The sequence below is a fragment of the Zootoca vivipara genome, chromosome 10 (genome assembly GCF_963506605.1).
Source record: "Zootoca vivipara chromosome 10, rZooViv1.1, whole genome shotgun sequence".
Taxonomy (NCBI): domain Eukaryota; kingdom Metazoa; phylum Chordata; class Lepidosauria; order Squamata; family Lacertidae; genus Zootoca; species Zootoca vivipara.
In genome coordinates, this window is record NC_083285.1 from 5,832,835 (window position 1) to 5,858,610 (window position 25,776).

Consider the following 25,776-nt stretch of genomic DNA (forward strand, 5'->3'; position numbering starts at 1 on the left):
CAGTGACATATAAACCAGCTGGCTGAGACTATTTTCCACTTTGAAGTTTCCATTTTGAAGAAATGCTCCAGTTTTGTGTTATTAGTATTCAGTTAGTTATCCAGGTTTGGTGTGTGATATAATTCATACCTTATCCTGTTTTGATTTGCATTTTTGCAAGCTTCCACCTGTTCTATTGTGTGTGAGCATCTACTTTTGGGTTTTCATTTCTTTCTGCAGCAGAGATCCTTTTACAGAAAAGTTTTCCTGCATCTTTTACTTCTTTGCAGCAGCAGCATTCCAGCTATCTCTTAGTGAAATTCCCATTACAGGAATAAACCCCATTTGGTTCTGTTTCTCAGAGTCTTTATTATTTACAAAACTTTACACTGGTCATTAATAAAGAAAAAAACAAATAAAGCAACATGATCTATTTCTCTTTTTAGCTATCTGGTCAGAGACCTAAAGTTGAATCCTCCACATACTTATTTACACTGACCCAGTGTCTTGCTGTTTTCAGTTTCTGTTGTGTTTTCATTTCAGAAATCCGTGGTTGTTGTGTAGATTGTGTGTGTGTTTTCTACATATGTTTGAGCAATTCCCCCTTTGAAGCACATTAATAACATTTTTCTTTTCACTTAGAGTGTTTTCCAGCCTGAATAAATGGAACACAGGTAAGACTACCGTAGTATTCCCTGCTGCTGAATGGCTACCAATAGTGATATTTAAATTCCGGCTCAGTGTTCCCTCTATGACATTTCTGCCATACAGGCAACTCCCAAATTTACATGGGGGTTACGTTCCACACTGTCGCATGCGTAACTGAAATCATGTATATTGGGAGCACATTGGAGAGTCCTACTAGCTTGCAAGGAGACTCTATAGACGGGCTTTGTTGAAGCTGATGAGCCTCGCCGCCTAACAGCTGACATGCAGGATAGTGCAGCAGCACTCTCTGCTTTCCTGCATGTCAGCTGAGCAGGTCAAGGAAGCCACACTGCCCCTCCGGCTTGTGCGGCTTGCACAACTGACATGCAGGGAAGTGGCTGTGGCGGCTGCGCTACTCCGCATGTCAGCTGTTAGGCAGGGAGGCTCAGCAGCTCCACAAAGCCCTGCTGCCCCCCTGGCTCATGATGAGCCCCCCCAAGCCCAAACAGGATGTCTATTTTGGGCTCTGGGGAGGGTCTCCTTGCAAGCCAGGAAGACTATTCAGGCTGCTCCCCATTTCCAGAATCCGCTTCCAGGTTCCTGGCACCACGTGTGTGCGTGGTTGCATGTAAATGGTGTGTGTGTGTAAATGGTGAATTGCCTGGTTCTGTGAATCACACAGATTTGCTGAAGACAGAGTAAGTGTGTGTGTGTGTGGGGGGGTGGCTTTTAATTAAAATGCAGGAACGCTGCTCTAGATTTCTTGGGAGAGGTACTTGGATGAAAAGATTGCTGTGGGAAATAAGTTTGCAGGCAAATATATTTGCTTCATTTCAGTGGGGACCCCCCCCCCCCGGTATTTTCCTAAATATGTTTACTTATCGTGAAACTTTTAGTAAAGTGTTCCAAGATCAGGGTGCTGATAGTTACACATAACTTAGAGGTACCATTTGGAAGTACCAAAGTCCTGTCTCAAAGGCATCTGCAAGTTAATTCCCATTACGTTTGGGGGCCTAAAACATGGGCCTGACTGCTCATTGTGCTTAAAGAAGCCAAGTGGCAAGTAAGCAATGTTTTGCTTCAAGGATCCCAACCTACACACCAAGATCCTGTGTGTGCTGTGAGCTATGAATGTCAACTTCAGAACAAAGAGCATTTTGTATTTCCCCCCCTGATTTATCTGGGCCTGCTGGCTCTAAAGGGCTTGTGGTACTTAGGGGGCATCTTAGATACTACCATCCTGTTCCTATGTTAGGCTTCTCAGAATTCACTCCAGGTTTTCTCAGGCTTGGTGTGAAGGCAACCCTCAACTGAGCTTGCCTTACATAGCCATGCATGGATATTTTAAAAAATTGGTAAGAAATTTATTTCCTTATGGAGAAAGACTATCACTCAGTGGTTGAGAACATGCTTTGCCCGTAAATGGTCCTGGCTTCAGTCGCCAACATTGAAGGGTCCCTCTTCTCCATTCCTGGCAAGCTGTAGATGCATCAATGATCTGACTCAGTTTAAGGCAGTTTCTGTGTTCCCTGATCATCAAAATTCAGGCAAAAGGTTGGCACTACATTCAGAAGCTGCTCAAACATGTGCCCTGTTACCCAGAGGACTCTGATGTATAGCATAGTCCTTGAATAACAACAACATAATATGGCCTCTCCTTCTCTTCTTTAATTTCAGAAGAAAAGATGGTTCCTCTCTTCCAGGAAGAAGATTACCAGCAACGGTTGCTAACAGGACTGGTATGTGTTGGCAATAGGTGGCACAAGTTGTTTAAGAAAGGATATTGGAAAATGTAAAATGTTACTGTTCAATTTCTTCATGAAGCTCTGTTTTCTTTGGTCAGCAAAATTACTATACAGAAATGCTCACACATTTCCTCAGGTTGAATTTTGCATTGTAAACGGCTCTTAGGTAATCTTCTGGTGTTGAATATGAGCTTTTGGATTGCTGAGAAAATACCATGCAACCTCCCACTAAGACCCTCTCTGTATAGAAGGCTATAGACCCCAATTTTCACTTCTGGAATTTACATAATAAGTGGGAGTATGGGTTGCATGTGCAGAAAATAAATTGGTTCACTTATTGTTTCCATGTCACAGGTATCCGTGGAGGTTGCAGGAATACATGATGATGATAATAATAATAATAATAATAATAATAATAATAATAATAATAATAATAATTTATTATTTATACCCCACCCATCTGGCCGGGTTCCCCCAGCCACTCTGGGCGGCTTCCAACAAAACAGAAATTCTAAAATACAGAAATCCATCAAACATTAAAAGCTTCCCTAAACAGGGCTGCCTTGAGATGCCTTCTAAAGGTCTGGTAATTGTTGTTCTCTTTGACATCTGTTGGGAGGGCGTTCCACAGGGCAGGCGCCACCACCGAGAAGGCCCTCTGCCTGGTTCCCTGCAACTTGGCTTCTCGCAACGAGGGAACTGCCAGAAGGCCCTCGGTGCTGGACCTCAGTGTCCGGGCAGAATGATGGAGGTGGAGACGCTCCTTCAGGATTAATGTGAGACAAATTAATTAATGTGAGACAAAGCATAAAGAGTTCCATGGGTCATAGAGTCCTAGATCATAGAACTGTAGAGTTGGAAGTGACCTCGAGGGTTCTCGCAACCCCCCCATACAATAACTACTTGTGGCTAAGGCATAGACAACTGTTTGCTTTATAAAACTAATCTTAACTGGTTAGGATTACCCCTCCCCTTGTTCTCTTTAATATTAGAATTGTAAGTTACTGGTTTGTATTTTCAGATAGTAGCACAGTTGAAAGATCACCTCGCAAGGCACCTGCAGCATGTTGGCAAAAAGAAGATTGACCAAATAGCTGTGGATTATGTTTCGAAATCGGTCAGTTCTATATATATATATATATATATATATATATATATATATGTTTTACCAAGACATCATTTTGTTCCTTTAGAATGTTGTGTTGCTGTCAGGCCTCACCATTTAGCTCGTGAGACTATTTCCCCTAATAGCATTCACCTGCCCTGCACTCAGCATCCTGTGTGATGGAGAAGCAGCAGGATGGGCAGAAAGCAGGACAGAACTTCCCAGGCATCAGCTGAGGGGCAGGGGAGTTCAGTCCTGCTTGGTTCCCTATGGGGAACTTATTGGCGCACCCAAACCTTGTGGAGAAAGCAGGATTGAACTCCTCATTGGTTCAGGTACATTGGCAAGCTTTTTGACCACATTGGCTGGGCCACCAACTCTACCCAGAAAGCTGCTTTCACATACGGCACATATTGTTGGTGTAATTACAGCATAGTCCTATGAATGTTACTCGGAAATCACAGATAAGTTTCATTTGAGTTCAGTAGCGCTTACTCTAAAGTAATTGTTCATAGAACTGGTCCCCTCCAGAGCAATCCCTAAGCATGTTTACTCAGAATTAAACTGTACTGTGCTTAATGAGGTTTCAGCCATAGCAAATGTGTTCAATCTGCTTAATTGTAGTGATGACTGTTGAATTGTTGTGAGAATTCTGAGACTAATTTAGAAAATTGGAAAGTCTTGTACATAAGAATTCAAATATATCCCCTCCCCTTTCTAGCTGGATCTAATATGCTTGATAATGGAGAACGTTTGGAAGAAATATAGTCTTGGTCCTTGGATCTTCTCATGGTAAGTAATTATTTTCCATTAAGTCACAATAAGTTCAATAAAAAAGAGAACCCCAAAAAAGTTAAGACAAAAGCTGAAAAGAGTGTTGTGTTTTTTCTTTGGGGTGGTGAGATTCTGTCATGATTACCTGACTCTACATATGATAGACTTGCTAAGGACATTGATCAGAGCTTTATATGCATAAAGGTCTATTTAATCTTTTGTTATTACCTGTGACAAATTAATTCAACATGTTCAACAATACATAGTTCTGCTTATGAAACACCACAAAATGTAATTATGCTACAACTATTACTTTAATTTTTAGACTGTAATGTATTGTTTCCTGCTTGTGTTTCCAGTTTAAGCAGCTGAAGGATCATTTTAGACATAGCATTCCTTACTATGCAATAGTACATGGTTTGTGATGTCAGAAATGGGTGTCAAGTCTTGTTTTACGGGAAACTGAGGCACATTAAATGGTTTTATTATACTCTCTCCTGGGATTAATTGTCAATGAAGAGTAGGGTTAATAGTATTTTAGATGCATAAACAAGTTTGCAAACTCCTTCATCCTTTGCTTCATTGTCTTGCACACTGGCTTTGACAAGGAGATTCTGACCTAATGTCCCGGCTACTAAACTGATATTAAATTAAATCAGAGTTCCCTGTTTTGGAAAAACTGGTTAACAAAGCAGGTTCTCCACATTGCAGCTAGCTTGCAAGTGGAGGGATGAGCATATGGTTTATGAAGCTGGGCTATGAATAATGAAAGAAGTTCAGGGAAGTATGTGAATTTACTCTTCTTACATTCCATGCTGTTCCTATCTTTTATGCAGTAGGCAGGAAGGAAGATTGGATGAGATGGTCGTATTCTGTAACATGTGTCAGATTCTACAGGCCACCAGCGGAATGTGCATGCCTTTGCCTCCTGGTAAGTCCTAGGACAGTCAAGCTCTATGTGCCATTAATTTAGGCAGGGAGAGCCAGAGTTCTGCAGTAATTACGGTACTGGCTTGCACTGAAGTTCCCACTCAACTGTGAGTCTCTCGCTCTGTCATCCTGACCTACCTCCAAGGGGTTGTTGTCAGAGTTAGATTTTGTAGGAGTGAAAAGCCAAGTGTACCCCATGTTGTGACGTGGGGTTTGTGATTTCAGCTCTCTTGACATAACATGCTGGAGACAGTTCTCTAGTAACAGCTCTTTATTAAAGTGAACAAGACTGACTCTGAGGGCAGGAAGGCTACATTTATAGGGACAGGGAACTAGCTAGAAAGGGATACATTTTGGAGGGAACAATATCAGGCAATCACAGTGCTGCCTTTTGGAGGAAACCAATAAGACAGAGGATCCAAATACAGCAGCTTAAATGAACCAATAGTAGCAGTTACCGTACTTTACCCTAATGCAAATACATACGATAGTAATACAGATATAAAACCCTTTGACTCAATACACAACACCCCACACTTAGCTTCTTGTAGGAAAGGGAGAATATAAAAGTCATAGTGCCCATTTGTGGAGGCTAGCTTTCTTCAGTTCCTCTGTATACAGAGGAAACTTTAAATATTGAGTTTTTTTAACGTTGGTTGTTTAGTACAATAATTTATATCTTGCCCTTCAGGATACAGATCCTACCAAGGCAGTGATAAAACCCCAATAAAAAAAACCATAAGTCAAGATCTTTCTTACCAGGCAGTTGCAAGAGGGGACTCTGTGGGACAGGCAGAGCTGGAACGGATGCTTGGCATAATAATAATAATAATAATAATAATAATAATAATAATAATAATAATAATAATAATAATTTTTACCTTTGCTTCCTCCTGTGCCTCCCTCCCCTCCGCCCGACCGCCTTTATTTCAAGATAAGGCGTTCTTATCTAAAAATCAAAACTTAACAGGCGAGCGTTGATTTGAATTTGTTTTATGTCATCATCCACACACCATTATAAGAAATATTCCTGGTGTACAAATAATGTTGCTGCTTCCATAACCAATTCACCTTCATGAGCCACTGGGCGAATCTTATTCTGAGCAGGGAAGATTCAGAGGAGTTATCCATGAAAAGAGGAATTGTCTTTATGATGTGGACCACACCGTTAGCAGCGGGGCAGCTTTCTGAGAAGCAGCCTCTGGAGAAATTTCCTAACACTGACCTGTACCCCTGTTGCTGGGCAGTTTGCCAAAACGGCCAGGGGTTTCTCATCTGACCCAAGAGACTTGGGCTGGTTTTCAATCCAACTAAGAATGTTTTTGCCAGAGAACTTGGCTAATCATCTTGTCACTTGTGAGGCCATTAGAGCAGGCATCCCCAAACTGCGGCCCTCCAGATGTTATGGCCTACAACTCCCATGATCCCTAGCTGACAGGACCAGAGGTCGGGGAAGATGGATATTGTAGTCCAAAACATCTGGAGGGCCGAAGTTTGGGGATGCCTGCATTAGAGTAATGGTGTAGCCCGGTGCTTATTTTTACTCAGAGTTGATCCATTGAAATTAATGGACATAACTAAATTAGGTCTATTAATTTCAGTAGGTCTGCTTAGTCAAACCTCACCCAGCGTTTCTGAATAGGGTGTTTGATTTGCTTTTGCTTTTGCTGGGGAATATTTCTCTCTCAAACTTGCAGGATTTCATACTCTGCATATAGCGCTGGGCATCCGATGTCTCCCTTTGCATGCCCTCTTGCATTACATTGACCATGGAGTGCTACATTTGACGGAGAAGTGCGTAATGAAACTTTTGAAAGGTAAGATGGATTTTCCATATCCCATCATTAACTATTTGCTAGCAGCTCTGAATAGAGCACTAGAACAGTAATAACTGTTATTTGGAAATTAAGTCTCCCTGTCCTACGTGAAAGCGACGGGGGCTGGCGTCAGTGGCGCTCGCCCCGCCCCCTGGGTGCCCGCCACTCCGGGTGATGGAGGACTTAGCTCCACCTCTAGCTGGCATCATGCCACGTCCTAGTGTGTAGATTCGTTACTTGGGATGGGATGCGATGCAGGGGAAAGGCTTGATTTTCCATTGAAATGGGGCCTGCAAGTATATCTCTGTTATATGCCCATATGGGTGGTGTGAGGGACAGAAGCTATAGACTGCCCCCTCCCACCTTGACAACCAGTTCTTCCCCGAGCACAAGCGGGAGCGGGGAAGGGGATGAGTCGAGTGGGGAAGCAGGAAGTAGAGGGCAGGGCTCTGACAGGGTCACAGAGCCCCTGCTCCGCCCGGGACAGGGAGGAAGGGAGAGGGAAAAGGGGAAGAAGGAAAACGCGGCTAGGAGACCCCTCCCTCCAGTTCCGGAGCTGCGCAAGAAGAAATGGGGGCGGAGATTGGGGATTCCCAGACTACTTTCTTGGAAAAAGACGCGGGAATCACCATTCCGGGGTACTGACCCAGACTGAGAACATGTACGTTGTACAGCTTCTGCACTGTAAATAGTCTGCACATAATAAAAACATGAAAAGGCAGCGTGTCGGAGAGTCTTTACTCTAGAGTAGCCGCCAGCGCCCCTGTGACAGGTGGGATCTGTTTTTGTTTTTGTTTTAAAGAAAGAGGATGCGTACCAAAAAAGAGTTTGATTTTGGTTCACACTAAACTTTCCAGGGGGCAGGACATGAGTGAGGCTAAGATTCACTCCAGTCTTTCATGGCTCTTCATACTCTTGTGTTTATAGCATTGATAATCGGAAGGGTAGCAAAAACAGAAGTGTCTTGTCTCACCTTTCATTGACATGCCTCATTAATTTGTTGGCCTTTTAAGATGCCACAAGACATTTTATATTATCTCTGTAACATTTAAGTTCAATTCAAATATTCTAGCTGCAACAAAGAACATAGTAAATTGTGGGCAGAAATATTTGATTTAACTGAATTCGTGCTAATAGAAGAGCGTAGAAAGCAGAAAATTGTGTTAGAATGGTTTAATTATGTAAACAGTGGATCTAAAATAAGTTGACAGACATGGCAATAATTGGGTGGAAGCCTTCTGCATGTATGTTTGTATCCTACAATTCTGGGGCCTTTTTCAGTTACTGTGTTCCTTGCACAGGTCGTAATGTATTTATCTTGGAAATGGAAATACTGGAAAGGGGCTTCACTTCCTCCAGAGTACTCGTTGCTACAGCTTTACAATAACACACCCACAGTGTTTCTTTATCAAACAAACAATTTTGCAAATCTCCTCTCTTGTGCGTCTGCTTTATATAGCTCTGTTCAGCTGGTATTTATTAGGGGAGGAGGCCATGATTCCGACAACCATGAAGCATCTAAGTTGACTGAACTAATTGTCTGTTCCGCCTTGAAAGCGTGGGCTTCTAAACTGTGAAACGGCCTGGAGGGACTGATGTTTTGGTTCCTCATTAGGACTTTGAAGTAGTTTGGTTAACAAAATTCTCTCCTGAAGAAATTCACTCTCGTTAATGGTTGTGTTTTGCCATGATAAAGGGATGTTATGATTTGTAGAAAGAGCAAATATTCCAGTTTTTAAAAGCTTTATGTTTTATTATTCTGGTCATCATACTTAAAGTGTTTGCATCAGACCAGACCTGTATGTGATGATGATCAAAACAGCACCCTCTTCTTTCTGTAATTTGTTGTTAAGGACATGTGTGACATCATGGGATTACATCATGTGTTTTCCCCTTAAACATTATGGGTTGCTGCTGGAGAAATGCACAGCCAATAGGTTGCAGTACATGTTTTTGCAACTACACACTACAGGGAGAGCAAATGTCCTTTTTCAGTGTCAACTGTGCTTGGCATTTAAAAACAGTTGTTTCAATGTAACTGGACATTGTTTTTCTTCTTTATTTAACTTTTTCTTGTAGCTGTATTTTAAAAAATGGTCCCAGCCACTTAACTCGAAAGTATTGTTTTACTAGCAATGCACAAATAGGGTTATATATTAGAAAGGCTATTGTAAAATCCTGTGTTCTTGAATTCATGCTAATATGCACTCACGCAATTACATTAAAATTATATTTGAGAGCATATTGGCTCAAACTTACTTAGATTGTGTGCTAGGGTAACTGAGATTTAAAATGTTGGTTTCATAAGTTGTCTTGCTTACAAGCTGTTTTGAGAGGGACAGGGTTGATAGCAAAGTACAAATATACATTTGGATATGAATATGCATTAACAAAACCAGCATTAAGACACATTCTTCATACTGTCCTCAGTGCAATTCAAGGCCATCTTTTCTTAAAGAAGTGGGTGGCATTCTTTCGCCAGCATGACACTACATGAAAATCCGGACCAGTTTTCTATATAAATCTGCTTTATTTGTGGCACAGACTTGGGTGTTCTGTTTGTTTTGGTTTCCACCCTTTTGAAAAGCTAAGCTCTAGTTCTTTGTAGCTAAAGCTCCAAATACTCTGGGATGAAACCAGTTTTCTGGATAATTTCAATTGGACGCCTGGCTTTGGTACAGAGACTGACTTGGCTGCCCTGTATGAAGGAAGACCTGCATTGGGAGACAGACAAAGGAATGCGATGCTGTTGCTTTTCTTTGATTTTTCAGCGGCATTTGATACAATCAGCCATGATACCCTCGTGGTTCGATTGCCCAAGCTAGGAGGGAGATTTAATGCCTTGTAGGAGTTCTGCTTCTGTTAATGTGCTTCCCCTACTTGGATAAAATTAATTGGTTAATTTCCATGAAGGAAAAAACGTGCAAGTTTGATGGTCTCTTTTATATTTATTATTTAGAATTCTTGGTTGTATGTGTCATTTTTAACCCTCTTTTCATTCCGAAAGTCTTATTGAGTGAAATATGTCTATGTGTGTTCATAATGCAAGTCACATTATTTCTCGCTACTTTTATATGATAGCTGTAATTATCACCTGCTGAGTGAATGCTATATACAGGTGGGGTCCAGAGCCTGCCTCACCCCACTTTCCCCACTGGGAGCAGTCCTACAGAGGACTAAGCAGGGAAGGGCTGGTTGCAAAAAATAAGGCTCTGCTATGGCTGGCGGTGTCATCACCAAAGAGGCTGACACCAAAGGGATACATACTCTCAGTCAGGATATTGATATTGATACAGTATAGGCTGTTGTAAGCCAGGTGCTGTGGGAGACAGGTCTCTAAGCCTCAGCAATGGTGACGGCCAGGGCCGTCTTAAGCCCACCCAGCGCCCTGGCGCTAGGTCCCTCCAGCACCTCTCCAAGGGCCCGGGAGTGCCAAGCGGACCGTGGCAGCAGCGGGAGGCCACCTCCAAGGACTCCGCGCTGCACCTCCTTCTCGTTTCCCCAGCGCTGGGTTCCGCTCAGTCAAGCTTCGCCACCAGCGCGCGCACCGCGGGACCAGCAAGAGCTGCTTGGGCGCTGTGCGCGCGCTGGTGGCAAAGCTCGACTGAGCGGAACCCAGCGCTGGGGAAATGAGAAGGAGGCACAGCGCGGAGATCTCGGAGAAGGAGCGCAGTCCTGGCCAGATCGCCAGAACCCTGCACTCACTTGGCACCCTTCCAGCGCCCAGCGCGTGGTTCTCCGCGCCACTAGCCTCTATGGCTAGGACGGGCCTGGTGATGGCCTGATATGTTGGGAATCTGAAGTGAGAGAGACACGTAGTGGATGTTTCCATTTCCCCCAGTTCCAGTCAGCACACAGAGGCATCTTAAGGTCCAAAATAGTTTACTGCTGCAGAAGATAAGGCTTCAGTAATACAGCCTGTAGGCTTTGTAGCTACAGATACAGATACTGTATATACAAGTACAAAGTATCTCTGTTGTTCCAGCACTTCAAGACATAACATACACGTACCGACTCATGCTTCTAGTCAGACTCACCCACTTCACAAGACTGATTCCAACACTGCAGCACAAGACCCCAGACCCACTGATGTGCCTCGATCACTTAGATAGGTGGCACTGGGCCGTTGCCATAGCAGCTGGCTTAGCTGACCATGCACCTGTTAGCTTACCTTACAGATGGGGTGATTTGTTCTCAGGTAGGAAATATATATCTTCCTCTATGTCCAGTTCCTCCAACAGGGTAGAGGGTAAGTCTGGTTTGGTGGGATCCCCCTTGAGTGATAGACAAAGGGAGAACTGTTGAAGTGGACTTCTTATTTTCCTCATGACTGTGTGGGATGTGCCCACCACTGGGACTTAGTTTATTATCTGTGGCCCCATTTTTCTAGTTTTATGTGGTGATATTGAATGATTGTACTGAAATGTATCTGGGTGGGCAGGTAACAGGGAGGTGCAAAAATGCTAAAGTGATCTAAAGCCCACAGGCACAACATTGTATGAAATTTGTATATGCTAATTTATATGCATATATGCATATTGCGAAACAATTACTAGAACTCTATTTCATGAAAGGCAAGCTAGTTAATTTTCTGTCCTAATCACCAGATAATATCTTCACATGTCGTCCAGATCAGTTCAATTAATTACCCCATTACCCACAATTAATTTCCTGTCCTGATCCTCCTCCAAAATCAAATTCTCTTCAATTACCTCCATTTATCACATCATTATCCCTCTCAATTGAATGAAATACAGTTCAAAATAACAAGGAGGCACAACATGATTCCCTTTGGGTGGTGGGAGGGGGATCTGTACTGAGGTGAGGTGGCGACTGGTGCTCACTCAGCATTTTTTAAACCTTAAAGGTAAAGGGACCCTGACCATTAGGTCCAGTCGCGGATGACTCTGGGGTTGCGGCGCTCATCTCGCTTTATTGGCTAAGGGAGCCAGCATACAGCTTCTGGGTCATGTGGCCAGCATGACAAAGCCACTTCTGGTGAACCAGAGCAGTGCATGGAAACGCCGTTTACCTTCCCGCTGGAGCAGTATCTATTTATCTACTTGCACTTTGATGTGCTTTCGAACTGCTAGGTTGGCAGGAGTTGGGACCGAGCAACGGGAGCTCACCCCATTGCAGGGATTTGAACTGCCGACCTTTTGATCAGCCAATCCTAGGCTCAGTGGTTTAGACCACAGCGCCACCCGCGTCTTACTGAAGCCAAAAAGGCAAAGTGGCAGCTGGTCCACCATTGCTGCACCTCATGTGCTGTGATCCGAAACCACAAATGCCCCAGGAAGAAGGGAAATGGCTTTGTTTCGACTTCTTTTTCAGAGACGTTATATTATTCAGACGTTGTATTTTTTCATACAATATTCCTTCAAAAGGAAATGAAAACATTACAGTGGTACCTTGGTTGTCAAACGTAATCCATTCTGGAAAAACGTTCGACTTCCGTAATGTTTGACAACCAAGGCGCAATGGGCAGCCGCCAAATTTCATTGAGAGAATGGAGAAACGCGCCTCGGAAGCTGTTTGACTTTTGAGGTGTGTTAAAAAACAGAAGCATTCACTTCTGGGTTTTCGGCGTTTGAAAACCGAAATGTTTGGCTTCCGAGACGCTCGAAAACCGAGGTTCCGCTCTATTTCACTTTTTCTCAGCGGCATATGTGGTTTCTGTGCAGCAAATGGAAGGCAGCCATGGCAATTGCAGCTCAGCCCTTCTTGCCCGCTTCCATTTGTGTAAGAGTGGCTATAAAAAAGAAAGGAAAAGCTTGCATACGGGCGATTAACTTTTTAAGATAGTGCCACTTGGAGTAAATGTAGCTGAATGAGGATTTGTATAGTCAGTGACCTTTTTCCTTTCCTTTTCTCGTATCCTTTTGTTTTTAGAGCTGGACAACACCGAAAAGAACGAAAAGCTCAAACTGAGTATCCTCATAAGGCTTCCTGAGGTAACTGTGTGAATTATTTGTTTTGTATTAAATCTGTTTGTGGGGAACATACGTGTTATGGATGAAGTCAGCTGTACTTCTTTTATTCCATTAAAAGGTCAACACCAATTTGGGAAGTGGGGCTTAGAGGAGAATGTTTTGAATAACTGTAAAATGGCCACTTGTGGAATGTGTGTCAAAAGCTTATCATGGCTTAGGTTGGCATCTTACTGCTATAAGGCAGTGAGAAAACAACATTGACTCCTGGTCATTAGCTTTTAACACGGGGAATGTTTTTAAATGGCATGGACTGAAAGCCAGGCAGTATTGTCTCTGGCCATTGGTTCACTTCTGCAGAGGCAGTGAGACAGGATCTTCATTTGAACACAAGTCAAGCCAAGATTTAGTGTGGACAACCAAGAGGAGATTGTGACCACTTTGCTTCTCTCCGGTGGCTCTTAGTGCTCAGCCGTCAGTCAGCCTTGTAGCTTTTGTATGCTGTCTGAAGTTGGGCTTGTAGTTTTGCATTCCTTTCTATAGGCTGCCATGTCTATTTCAAGAAACAAGAAGGGCTAATTGAACTTCCTTACAGAAAGGGGTTCTTTATTTGGCTGCATGGCCAAAACAAAGCTGGTTCTGTCTTTGCTACATTTTGTTTTAGGGAGTGGAAGGAGTCCACTGAATGGCATTCCTTCGGGGGCTGCCGTGTTGCATCTCAAGTCCTTATGAAACTTAGGGTCAGAACTCTTCAATTACACTTTAATTTAAGTTTGGAGCCAGAACTAATGTTACTTTGCCTCTTTTGTTGCATGTAGTTTATTAGGAACATTAATCTTTTGTCCCTTTTTGACACTTGCCTCTTGATTCAGTTGTCCTGATGATTTCATTGGGGAATTGGTAGGGAAGAAGCATTATACAAAAAGTAACAATGCAGCTACCTGGCATTAACAGGGCAGAGCTTTGTGTGAAGGAAGCAGACCATTGCAGACCCCCTGCTAGGCTGCATTTGACCTTTTGGGTACTAGCTGAAGAATTCTGGAGTCTAAAGAATGCTGTTGACCACATTGTACAAGCAGGATTTTCACTATGGTGGAGAAAGCATGTCATTTGCTATTAGAGCTACATTTCTTGTACTGTAACTTGATTTGACTGGTTCATGTCCTACCCTCCCGATCAGGAGAAAACAAGCTTGCTCCATCTTCCACGTGACAGCCCTTTAGACATTTGAAGATGGCTGTCATGAAGCCTACATCTGAAATAGTGGCTTATGCTGTTATTGTTTATTAATAATTATTATTTGGGCAGAATAAGGCTGCAGTCCTAACCCCAGTTACTTAGGAGTAAACACCATTGAACTTGGTGTGACTCATATCTGAGTAGATGTGGTTTAGGACTGGACTACAATGTAAATTGTAGGACCCAGGTGGCACTGTGGGTTAAACCACTGAGCCTAGGGCTTGCTGATCAGAAGGTCAGCGGTTCGAATCCCTGTGACGGGGTGAGCTCCCGTTGCTCGGTCCCAACTCCTGCCAACCTAGCAGTTCGAAAGCACGTCAAAATGCAAGTAGATAAATAGGAACCGCTACAGAGGGAAGGTAAACGGCGTTTCCGTGTGCCGCTCTGGTTCGCCAGAAGTGGCTTTGTCATGCTGGCCACATGACCTGGAAGCTATACGCCGGCTCCCTCGGCCAATAATGCGAGATGAGCGCGCAACCCCAGAGTCGGTCACGACTGGACCTAATGGTCAGGGGTCCCTTTACCTTTACAATGTAAATTAATCATCATCCAAAAAGGAACAGATCAATGCTGCATTGCCCTTTGGATATCTAACCTTATTTTATTTTGTATTATAGGCGATTGGTCGTAAGGTTAGTCAACTCTGGAATCACCCTATAAGCACCAACACTATTGCAAGGAACTATGTTAAACTCTCGCTTGAGAAACTCAGCAGTAAACAGGTAAGTACCTTGGGATTAAACCTCAACTTGAAGTTGTTGTGATTCTTGTCCACCTGGAAATTTCCACATGGAAATTTGCAAACCTCCATTCGCTTGAGTGGCACTGGAACACCAGATCAGAAGTTTGGAAGACAGGAGTGTCTGAGTCTAAGTGGCATAGCAGGAAAGCGGGGAACAGAGATGAGGGGGATCTGGATAAATTGAGTCTTAGAAGTTAAAGGGCTTTACTGTTATTCATACTTAAAATGCATTTTCCTTCACAGTACAGTATGCTAGTTATGGAGAGTTCGACACCTCAAATAGAGTTTCTGCCGCTTAACTACTTGGTCAATATGCTGGCAGAGGTGGAGAGTCAAGGTAAGTAAACTCCTGCACTTTTCTACCCAAGTTCCTTGATTGTTTAAAAATGCATCACATCTTGCTATTGCCATGTTGTTCTGGGGTTCACATGCACCTTGCTGGAAGATAGAATTATGAAGCCCAACTTGCAGCTTCCTTAATGCTAATTAGTGGCAAAATTATCCTTCCCCCAAAAAACCACATTTTTATTGAATGTTGGTTACATATAAATACACCGGAAAAGCAGGTAAGCAACAAAACTGTGGCACGCTTGTTAAACGCTTTATAAAATTCATCAGTGCCTGATGCACCTCACACATTTCAGACTGTGGCTGCTGAGAAGCTCCTTCCACAGCACACTGGTTACTTACAGAACCTCACCTTCCTCTTTTGTGTCTGCTGCCGTGAGAAGCAACCATTGCACTGCATGCGATGAGATTCCCATATGCCAGCCGTGTGACATGAGGTGTTTTTTTTAAGGAGTGCTAAAAAACTAATTGTGCTTTTGCTGCATTTGTATCCACCAGCATTAACAATAAGCCTCTCAAATTCACGCCCTTTGTGATCCTTCCTAGGATGGATGACTTCCATGGCACAGGATAACATGAATGCAAGATGTGTGGAAGAGTTGGCACTGAAGCACACGACTCTGCTCTTAGGTCTTTAGTGAAACTTAACGAAAGCGACCTTATTACCTCGGCTGCATCTCAGCCTTGCTATGTCTGTTAGTGACATGGACTGATTCAGGAGAAATACTGAAACTTCTGCTGACTACTGAGAGTGAGTTCAGCATAGTGACTCTTTCATTGTCACTACTTATTAGTAATGGGATACATGCCAAAGTTGCTGTGCCCCAAACGCGGTGACTTTCAGGTCAGAATTACAAACTTATGCTCAATTTGCCTGCTATTCCAGTTCAGATTCTGGCAAATAAATTCTGACTATGGGGTAACTATACTGTTTAACAGATCAAAAAGAAATCGGCAGCTGTTGTACACTGATGTAGAAGAGATCCATTTATGAACTTGGGAAGTATGAATAAAATAGCTCTCTGTAAATAATGGGAATAAATGTAAAAATTTGAAACTTAATATGTCCTTGCTTATGTAAATTGTCATCTTTCTTTTGTTTATTTTGCTACAATCACATGAAACTTCTGCAAGGCAACTAAATTTCAACTGGGGCATATTTATATCTGTATTCCCCCTTAGCAATCAGTGGGTAGGATCCACTTTTAAGTTAACCATTATTAAAGCTTGTTGATATTGATGTGAGAGGCGATTTGCATTTAAATCAGTAGGACGGGAATGTGTCTCTTGCTGATAGATGTAGATTAAGTGTCAGTCCAAAAAGAAATAGTTGCTGTCAAAAAAGTCATGCATCTCGCTCTTGCTTCTCACCTATTTTTGTAAAGCTCTAGGCATCTTTGTTTTCTTAGCTGTGAACAGTAACAGCGTTAGAAAAGTTGGATTCCAATCAGAAACATTTTCAGTTTCCTGCATGCTGGCATACCATTAAACTGATGTCCATAGCTGCCAAGTTATCCCTTTTTTTAAGGGAAATTCCCTTATGCTGAATAGGCTTCCTCGTGAGAAAAGGGAAAACTTGGCATTTTCCTTGCAGCTACGGTACAAACAAAAAGCAAAACAAAAAACACCCTGTTATCTAAGTATTTGACTTATAGTGGACAAAGACTTCTTCCACAAATTTAAGTCAGACTCTGCATATTTGAATGTCCTATTCCAGTAGGATGGAACTATAATTAATTGTGGGAAAACTGCAGCTGAAATTGATTCCATCAGAGTGCTGTGTATTGAAGTCTTTTTAACCAGAGCATCATTTTAAACAGATAACTGTTTTGCTATATAAGCCTAATGGGTGGTACCCAACTATGTCATGGTCTACCTAAGCCCATTATTTCATACTCAAGAGTAGTCCCACTGAAATTAGTCACATACTGTGCAACAGGATTAAAATATGTGTGGGATTCAGATCTAGAAAGTGGGGGAGTGCAAAATATTGTACAGATAAGGCAATGCAGGTTACTTAAAAGAGATTGGGGGGGGGCTTTTTCAAGGTGAGCATGTAAGTGGGAATGCCTGTCTTGTCTGGCTCAGAAATCCAGACATTTAAAAAAAGCTGTAGAAAAGTGAAACTGTGTCTCAAAGTTTAACCAGGATGGAGGAGGGGGAGGGGGAACGACGTTGAAAAATTGCAACTTAAGTCTCTAGCTTAAGCGCCAGCATCTGAAGAGGGTGGCTGGACTGGAAGGTAGAGAGGACAACTGTAGCTGGAGTCAGAGACACTGAGAGGCAGAGGCAACTGGTGCTACTTTCTCCCCTCCCTCCTCCCTCCTGAGGTCTAAAATGCCAACCCTGAGGCTCGGGAAGAGGAAGCTGACAGCTGTGTCACCTTCTGGATTGGTTGTCTGTAAGAAGACATGCAGCCAGGGCTGGCTGAAGTTGGGGAGGGGAACAGGGTCTCCTTTGCCCTAAAGGACCAGCCTTCATTTGGGGGATCTCCTTAATGGCTGGCAGGTTTAGTTTGTAATTGACAACACACTCTAATCCTCCAGGTCTCGGCAGGATGCAGGTTTTCAAGAGCAATAGCTTGTCTCTTCCAAGCTTGAAGATAATGCCAGAATGGGGAGAGGAAAGTAGGAGCAATGTATTGTGAGTTTACAGGTCAAGCTTTTAAGTGCCCAGCACAGCAGGCCTTTGTCGTCTTACTTGTCTACACAAATCAGCAGCTTTGTTACTCAGGCAGGGACACCTCTCTCGTGTCTGCAATCTTCTGACCGATTGCTGGCGAAACATTTGGGGTGGGGGGTTAAGTGAAATATTTTTACAACCACCCCCAAAATAGTGAATGGGGGAAGGTAAATGAAGTAGGCTTGGGTGGACCCATTAAATCAGTCAACCAATAAATCGCCTCCAACTAAGGTAGTTTGCTTTACAAAGTGCCAAACAGATTATTGTGGTTGGTGCACACCCTCACTAGAAAACATATCGGTTTTTGCTTATATAAGTGCAGTAATTTACTCCTTTCCTATTTTTGTGGCAATACTTCCTTGCTACTATAATGCAGATGTTTAAAGTTACCAAGCCATCTTCTTTGCCTTTTAAGAGGAAGGAATGTAATCACAAATTTAAATAAGCACAACCACCTCATTTTATTTCACAGTTACTTTTATTTGTGCATTGAAAGAGTACTTCATACATCTGCAGAAAACAAGAAGGCACAGATAGTAAATGTTAATAACTGATTGTATAAAGTATGGGAGATAAAGCTACCAAACTACTTGGCAGCCTCCAAACATTTCAAAATGCTGCCTTAAATGTTTGGATAATAACTGCATAAAGGTGATAGGAGCTTTGTATTGATGACTATCTAGGTTTAATTTACTACTTGTGGTTATTTAAAATATAGATTTTTTTGCAACACAAACATATGGGGAAATCTGCTTTATAGTTTTTAAATAAATAAAATACTTAAAGGGGGTACAATTTGCCAACCCCTACTGTACAACACCATTCATTTCATTAAGTGTTGTGTGACACTAGGGAATGTTTGTCAACAACACTCTGGGGTCTGTTATGCCCTATTAATAACATTGTGGGGAGTCCTGACTCTGAACATAAGAGTAGACCCTGAATTATAACTTCTGCAAGGTTCTGTCTCTTTAGATTTCAATTGGCTTCACAATTGGCTTCCTTACATGCCTCAGATTTGAACTAGGCTCGCCTGGTTTGAAAGGAGCCAGTGCGCCATAGGGCCGTGGCAGAGGGAGAACATTTTCATCATCTGGGATGTAGGCATTGGGACGTTGCTCGGCTGTAGTGAATACAGAAGTTGGTAAGGAATATTGTTCCTCTTCTGTAGCACGCTGTAAAAACAGAATTTTTAACTGGTTAAATGCAGGCTATTAATTAAAACAGCTGTTATGAGTGCTATATGGTTCAAAAGAACCAGGACATTAGTGTGAACCAGGGATAAGCAAATCTGTCATTTTTCGGTTTCTCATTTTTCCCATCTGCAGTTTAGTTCTCCACAATTCACACTATCATTTTTTGTTGTTTCTTAATCAAAGTCCTTATGAAAATTAATCAGCAATTAAGTGCCGCCACCCCCCATATACACATTTTACCAGGCTATTTTCCCTAATGTATTTTCATACACATTATTTGGCTGAATTGCAAAATTTGGAGAAGTGTGAATTTTGGGAGGATTTCTGTGTTTTGGTTCACATGGAATAAAATTTTGCACTTTAGTGTGCTTCAGTAGTAGAATTATTGTAGACAAGAGCACAGATAGATAAGATATCAAGGATATCAAGCAGGTTGTATTATTGTGCATTTTTTCATTGTTTTGGCCATTCTTTGTTTTGGCTGCTGAATTGAATGGGGAGGGGATAGCTTAGCCCTTTCCCACTGCATTGTTTTCTCCAACCTAATTTGTCACCTTCCTCTAAGCTACTGTTAGTACTGCAGAGGAAAAAGATTGTCAATACAGTACCTGTCCTTATCACAAATCTACATTATGTCTAGCCTGGCCCCACGCTTCAGTAAAGGAGCCTATCTAGTGCCACGGCTCTGATATATGGGTTCTGCAATGATGATAATATGAATATCAAGGCTGATAAGCTAAGTTCTACAGCTGCCTTCCATGGCTGTCCTAGCAGATGAGGGGAGTAGAAATTCTAAAATGCCACCAGATTGTTCTTCTGAGACAATATATCTGGCTGTAGTCTCACTCCACAACTTATACTTTGAGTTGCCAGTTTCAACAGCACTTGGGCTCTCTCCTCACTATTCTCTTATTACTGAGATGCTATGAACAGAGCATTTTTTCAGCCTGAACACTCCAGAACTTAGTTCTGGCATCTCTCCAGAGTGTTCGGGCGGACTCTGTGTCCATCATCATCCTGGTGTTGTGGACAGAAAGCACGTTTTCTGGGTGGAGGAATTGGGGTGGATTGTGAGTTGGCGTGTTGCACGTTTTTGGTGCTTTGCTTCTCTTCCAAAAGTAGCTCGTTAAGGGAGGCAACGAGCCCTGTGTTTTCGGAAGCTCCCTAGAAAAAGTTCAACAGTAGAGCAGGAGTCTCTTAATCTCAGGGTCGTGGGTTCAAGCCCCACCTTGGGCAAAAAATTCCTGCATTGCAGGGGGTTGGACTAGATGACCCTTGTGGTCCCTTCTGACTCTACAATTCTATGATTCTATGAAACTTTTTGGCCTCCTGAAAGAAGTTCAAGAACTTAAGGTTGTCAGTCAGTCAAAAAAGTTGGGAGTTCTGCACTGTCTATAACAATTACTTTAAATGATAAACCTGAGCTATAGAAACATCAAACGATCTCTTAGGTCCCTTGCCTAAAGTGGGATATCTGATGAGCTGCTTAAGGATCTGAAGGGCTACGAGATGCAGTCAAGTAGAGATTCTGTCAGAATGGTGCTACCAATGGAACATAGGCCTTTGACTACCACCTAGAAGTCCATGTCAAAGGATTCTTAAATCCACATTGAAGAAAACACAAAATGAGCTTGCAAAGAGCAGTATCCCGGCAGAAACTCACTTTTGCTTTGGCTTCCATTGCTGCCTTATACACTTCTTCATCACGCAACACCTTTAACCACTCAGTCTCTACCTCCTTAGGAAGCGGGAGACCTTTTTCCAACCTGGAGGTGATGGTCATTAAAAACTGTTCTTTGTCTCTCATTTCTTGCTGCAGCTTAATGGCATGTGCTTGTTTCATAGACAACTCTGCAATAAGAGCCATCATCTTTTGGGTTGTACTTTTTATTTTCTCTTGTAGTCCATTCATCTGAAATGAGCAGCAAAAGCACAATGATATACCCAGTCCCCCAAAGCAGCTTCCTTCTCTGAGGGTGGGAGACTCCTCATGGATATGCCAGGAAGCCCTGATGCTGTCTCATCTGCAGGGCACCTGAAAATAGCAGGTGCCCTGCAAATCAGCTGTTTGATCCAAAGGTCCCCAGCTACTCTAACATGTCCCCAGGAAAGCCAACAAGCTATGTCAGCCCTAGAGTTGCACATTTATTTCCCCTCCTATAAAAACATTTAAAAAAACCAATAGCTGACCAGGGGAGGGGCCCGGAAAGTCTGTCACTCCAACTTTCTGCCCTGGCCAAAAACAAACAAACCATGTTTTCTCCTTCTGTATATATAAGATTGCTTTGTTAACCCTTCTGTGTGCTTAGGCACAATCTGGCAAAAAATAATATCGGGCCACACTTTTCTCTAGAGAAATAATTTTATACTAGGACTCCTTTACAACTCAAGGTATTTACGCAAATCTAGCCGCACCAGAATGTGTACAAGGATGTGGATTTGAATTTTGTTCATATTGCAACTGGATGCGAGTTAATGTTGCAATTTCAATCTCAATCTATTGAAATCAATATATGCAGCTCACAATTCTGTGTTCATCGAATTTCTTAGGAATAAGATAGAAGTCATTGGAGGTTAAATCACCTGGATTTTGGAATAAGAAAATGTAACCCATTTAAGCACCCAACAGACATGCTGAAATGTGTAGATATCTGTATCTAAACTGGATAGTGGATGACTTTACCTTCTTTGCCAATATTAATGTGTCCTCCTTGCCGTTTTCAGCCTTGGCCTGTATTTTGTCTGTCAGCCGGACAACTTGCTCAAAGATAAAGTCCTTCTCAAGCAATTTCTCTTCTTTTTGTGTCAACTTTATTTCTAACTATAGTGCAAGCAGATTCATTAATGTATACAATTAATCATTAGGGGCAAAGTCTACAAAAATCCACTTTATATAGTTGATTATGCATTATATATTCTAAAAAACAATGAATGTTTCAGGGTTGGTTGGCAGAGGTTCAGGAGAATTTCATGGGTTTTAATTATCTGAATTAAAAATTCAATTTGCTCTTCTGACTGTAAACTCCCCGTGATAAAACTCCTTGGATGAAGGATAGTATATAATTTTAATAAAATAAATCAAACAATAGGCAGTTATTATAAAGGTCGTGGCATCCCACTGAAAACAACTTCCTCAGGCGAGTTCTTGCCTCCACCCTCCACAATATTCCAAGTCACTTGGCATAAGTGATGCTGCTCATATCTCCATCGGTGTTCAACATCACTGGGAGGCAGGGTGGGGTAAAGGACTTGTGACAATTTCAGGACACAGAATAAGTGTTTCTACATAGAGCGCACTGGGGAGATGGCAACATGAGGATGCTGTTTTTAGCAGAAACCTCCTGTTTTTCACATTGTCTGGTTCTGCTCTAAGATGTCCCTTCTCAATCAACCTCAAGTTAACAGTGAAACATGGTCACTTGTCCCCAATAGTCTCATGGACATACAAATGATGTTATTACCTCATCTATTTTGTGGTACAACTCTTCTAGAGTGAGGTCCTTCCCTGGCAGTGCTCTTGTTCTGTTTTGTCCACTGGGGTCTATAAACAATTTTTCCAGGCTTTTAATCTTGTCCTTGCATTGCGAAAACTAGAGAGAGAGAGAATCAGGCCTGGTAACTTAATAAGCACACACACACACACCCCACACACATAATTGTTATCTATCTATATCTATATTCAAGGGAAACCAAACTCAGCACGGTTATACTTGCATTTCCACACACACACACACACACACACACAACCCTATTCTGCGGAATAGAAACATCTGCTGATCTGAAATGGACAATCAGCAGGTGATTCACTCTGTGGAGTTCTCTGTTTTTATTACAAAGCTGAACCATCCAGTCCTTCCTGTTCTCAGAAGTCAAGTTGCATCACAGGAAAAAGGAAGGTTTGGGTTTTTTTAATACACTAAAAGAACTTTTAAAATGGGGGGGGGGCGCTTTGATGCACAAAGACAAGGTAAAGCTGCCCCTCCGAATTACACATTCTCTAACACATTATAATCTAACGCATTAAAACTTGGATTAGATTGTGAAATTTCTGGAAACTGAGAAATGCTTGTTAATCAACACCAGAACAGCAGAATGTGTGTTCTGAAATGAAAATATTTTTTTAAAAAAACAAAGCCACCACCGTATATCATAAATAACAGGATGTGGGTAGTGTTCCCTTGAGCACTCATATAGGCAGCTCAGCACTATATAAAATGTACCCCTTTCTTTATACAATCTACCATGAGGCATTGCTGTACAAGTAGGGATGAGGGATGGACAAATCCCACCATTTTGATTTCTCTCAGTTTCTAGTTTTTCCACTCTTAAATTCAGTTCTCCACATTCCCACATCAGTTAGCAATTTATTTTTTAAAGCCCAGCATTTTAATGCAAATTTATCTTACAATGCACATTTTTGCAAAGCAATTTCCCCTGATATAATGCATTTTTGTAGGTTACTTTCACTACTGTATACAGTTTTATGCACCATTACTTTGCATTGCAAAATTCAGAGAAATGTGAATTTCAAATGCTGGCTGTGATTTGGTTTGTGTATTATTTTGGAAAGTGTGAATTTAGGAACGTTTGCCTTTAAATGTGAACTCAATTGAATTTCTCCCATCTTCCTATGTAAAAGGACCAACTCTGGGGTTGCGCGCTCATCTCGCATTATTGGCCGAGGGAGCCGGCGTATAGGTCATGTGGCCAGCATGACAAAGCCGCTTCTGGCAAACCAGAGCAGCACATGGAAACGCCGTTTACCTTCCCGCTGTAGCAGTTCCTATTTATCTACTTGCATTTTGACGTGCTTTCGAACTGCTAGGTTGGCAGGAGCTGGGACCAAGCAACAGGAGCTCACCCCGTCACAGGGATTCGAACCGCCGACCTTCTGATCAGCAAGCCCTAGGCTCAGTGGTTTAACCACAGCGCCACCTGGGTCCCTTATCTTCCTATGTAGTGCCATTCAAATGAATGGAAGACACCAGCCCTAGTCGTAAGTCAGCAGCAACAGAATGCTCCCCCTCTCTGGTGGTTCCTTGCTGCAGTGCTGGCTAAATTTACACTAGCCTTGGTCTATCTGTGGACAAGCTACCAGTATTGAGTGTATATTCATGACAGCACCACTCTGAGGATGTAGGGCAGGACTCTGCAGAGCCCACAACACCCCCTGGCATGACACTTATACAGGCCTCCTGCCCTTTTGTAATGGGAGAACTTTCCGTGATAGTCTTCAGCAAGTTTTCTCTGAACGCTTTATGTTGGTCACTTGTTTGCTCTCTTAAATGTCCAGAAAAGTAGCATGAAATGTGCTAGTTGCTTGTTTTGTCACTTTGGCTATTATTAAATGCTAGTCGTCATCGTCATCATCATCATCAAACCTTTTTTTGGCATCACATACAAACATCCATAACAAATCAATACAGAATTACCACTTCCCCAGTGGCACAAAACATTAGCCAAAAGAAAAGAGGCAAAGCAGTCGATTGTCACATCTCTAGGTCTCCAGGGAGATCAGACGTGTGCAATGTGTTTCAATGACAGAAAACCAAATAGAGATATTTAGCAATTAACTTGGTGAGCTCCTGATCGTTCCCCAGTAATAGAAAATGTATGACCTCCAACTCTGGTTTCCATTTGGGGATGCAGAGTTGGTCTAGGAATTGCTGGCGGAGATCAGCATATGGTTTACATTTAAGAACCATATGTGTAAGGGTTTCCACCAGGTGGTCTTCACATGGGCAAATTCTTTCTCCTTCCACCATGCCCGAGAACCTTCCCCAAAGGAGGTTTGATGGATTTGAGTTGAACCTGGCCAGCGAAAATGCCCTTCTTTCTTGGGGGTTAAACAAGAACTCAATATAATTGTGGTTAATTTCATGTGCCCAAGAAAGTTGAAAGTGAAGAGGGGAACATGTTTTCTCTGCTGCTACTGTTAGTTCCTGGCGTTCAATATCCCACAACCTATTTTTTATTATAGCCTTGGCAGATGGTAGGGACATCGATCGCAAAAGTTCCACTGACAGCCCAAGTTGCTGTACCTTGTATGTTAAACTGTTGTAGCCCTGGGGTAGGAAAGGGGTCTAACAAAACTTTGCTGAGGAGAGGATCTTTATCTGTTGTAAGGCAGATGTTTAGCCAGCATAGAATAAATCTCACCCAGGCAACAGTCTCTACTTTGTCTTGGCCTCCCTCTAAACACGAGGCTGCGTAGGGTACACATCGTGGGACATTAAATGCTAGTCGCAAACCTGTGCTTGATTGTGGTGCTGTATATGAAGCAATCATCTTTATACTACCGTGTTTCTCATATTATAAGACATGTCTTATATTTATTTTTTCCTCAAAAAAACACACTATGACTTATTTTCAAGGGGTGTCTTATTTTTTTCCTCCTCCTCCTGCCGCGGCCGGCATTGCTGCTGCGCCTATCACTATGTCTTATTTTCGGGGTATGGCTTATATTCCTTGAATGCTTAAAAATCCTGCTATGGCTTATTTTATGGGTATGTCTTAAAATATGAGAAACAGGGTAAAGACTCTTTTTGAGACTCCCTCCTCCCTCTTGTGGTTGATGAGAACAGAAACTCACCAGTTCCACAACAAGTTATAGCACAGTACAGGAAAACCACAATGCATTG

The 25,776-nt window shown here is 42.3% G+C and overlaps 2 protein-coding genes across 4 annotated transcripts in view; one reads left to right on the top strand and one right to left on the bottom strand.

The window, feature by feature from the left end:
- Window positions 1-25,776, top strand: part of GSAP (gamma-secretase activating protein) — a 62,629-nt gene that overhangs the window by 30,601 nt on the left and 6,252 nt on the right. Inside the window, exons 22-31 of one of the 3 annotated variants that reach the window (XM_035126594.2) lie at window positions 622-653; window positions 2,305-2,366; window positions 3,394-3,489; window positions 4,199-4,269; window positions 5,088-5,182; window positions 6,879-6,998; window positions 12,891-12,952; window positions 14,785-14,889; window positions 15,153-15,246; window positions 15,804-18,337. In XM_035126594.2, the coding sequence (XP_034982485.1) occupies window positions 622-653; window positions 2,305-2,366; window positions 3,394-3,489; window positions 4,199-4,269; window positions 5,088-5,182; window positions 6,879-6,998; window positions 12,891-12,952; window positions 14,785-14,889; window positions 15,153-15,246; window positions 15,804-15,895 (829 nt within the window). In that variant the 3' untranslated portion in view covers window positions 15,896-18,337. Of the gene's footprint in view, window positions 1-621; window positions 654-2,304; window positions 2,367-3,393; window positions 3,490-4,198; window positions 4,270-5,087; window positions 5,183-6,878; window positions 6,999-12,890; window positions 12,953-14,784; window positions 14,890-15,152; window positions 15,247-15,803; window positions 18,338-25,776 lie in introns of those variants that run through there. The other 2 variants (XM_035126593.2, XM_035126595.2) reach the window with 2 other exon arrangements.
- CCDC146 (coiled-coil domain containing 146) overlaps window positions 18,911-25,776 on the bottom strand; it is a 60,086-nt gene continuing 53,220 nt past the window's right edge. Inside the window, exons 17-20 of the mRNA XM_035126590.2 lie at window positions 22,597-22,725; window positions 21,819-21,956; window positions 20,799-21,047; window positions 18,911-19,114 (exon numbers count right to left, since the gene is read on the bottom strand). Coding sequence (XP_034982481.1) covers window positions 18,911-19,114; window positions 20,799-21,047; window positions 21,819-21,956; window positions 22,597-22,725 — 720 coding nt within the window. The remainder of the gene's footprint in view (window positions 19,115-20,798; window positions 21,048-21,818; window positions 21,957-22,596; window positions 22,726-25,776) is intronic.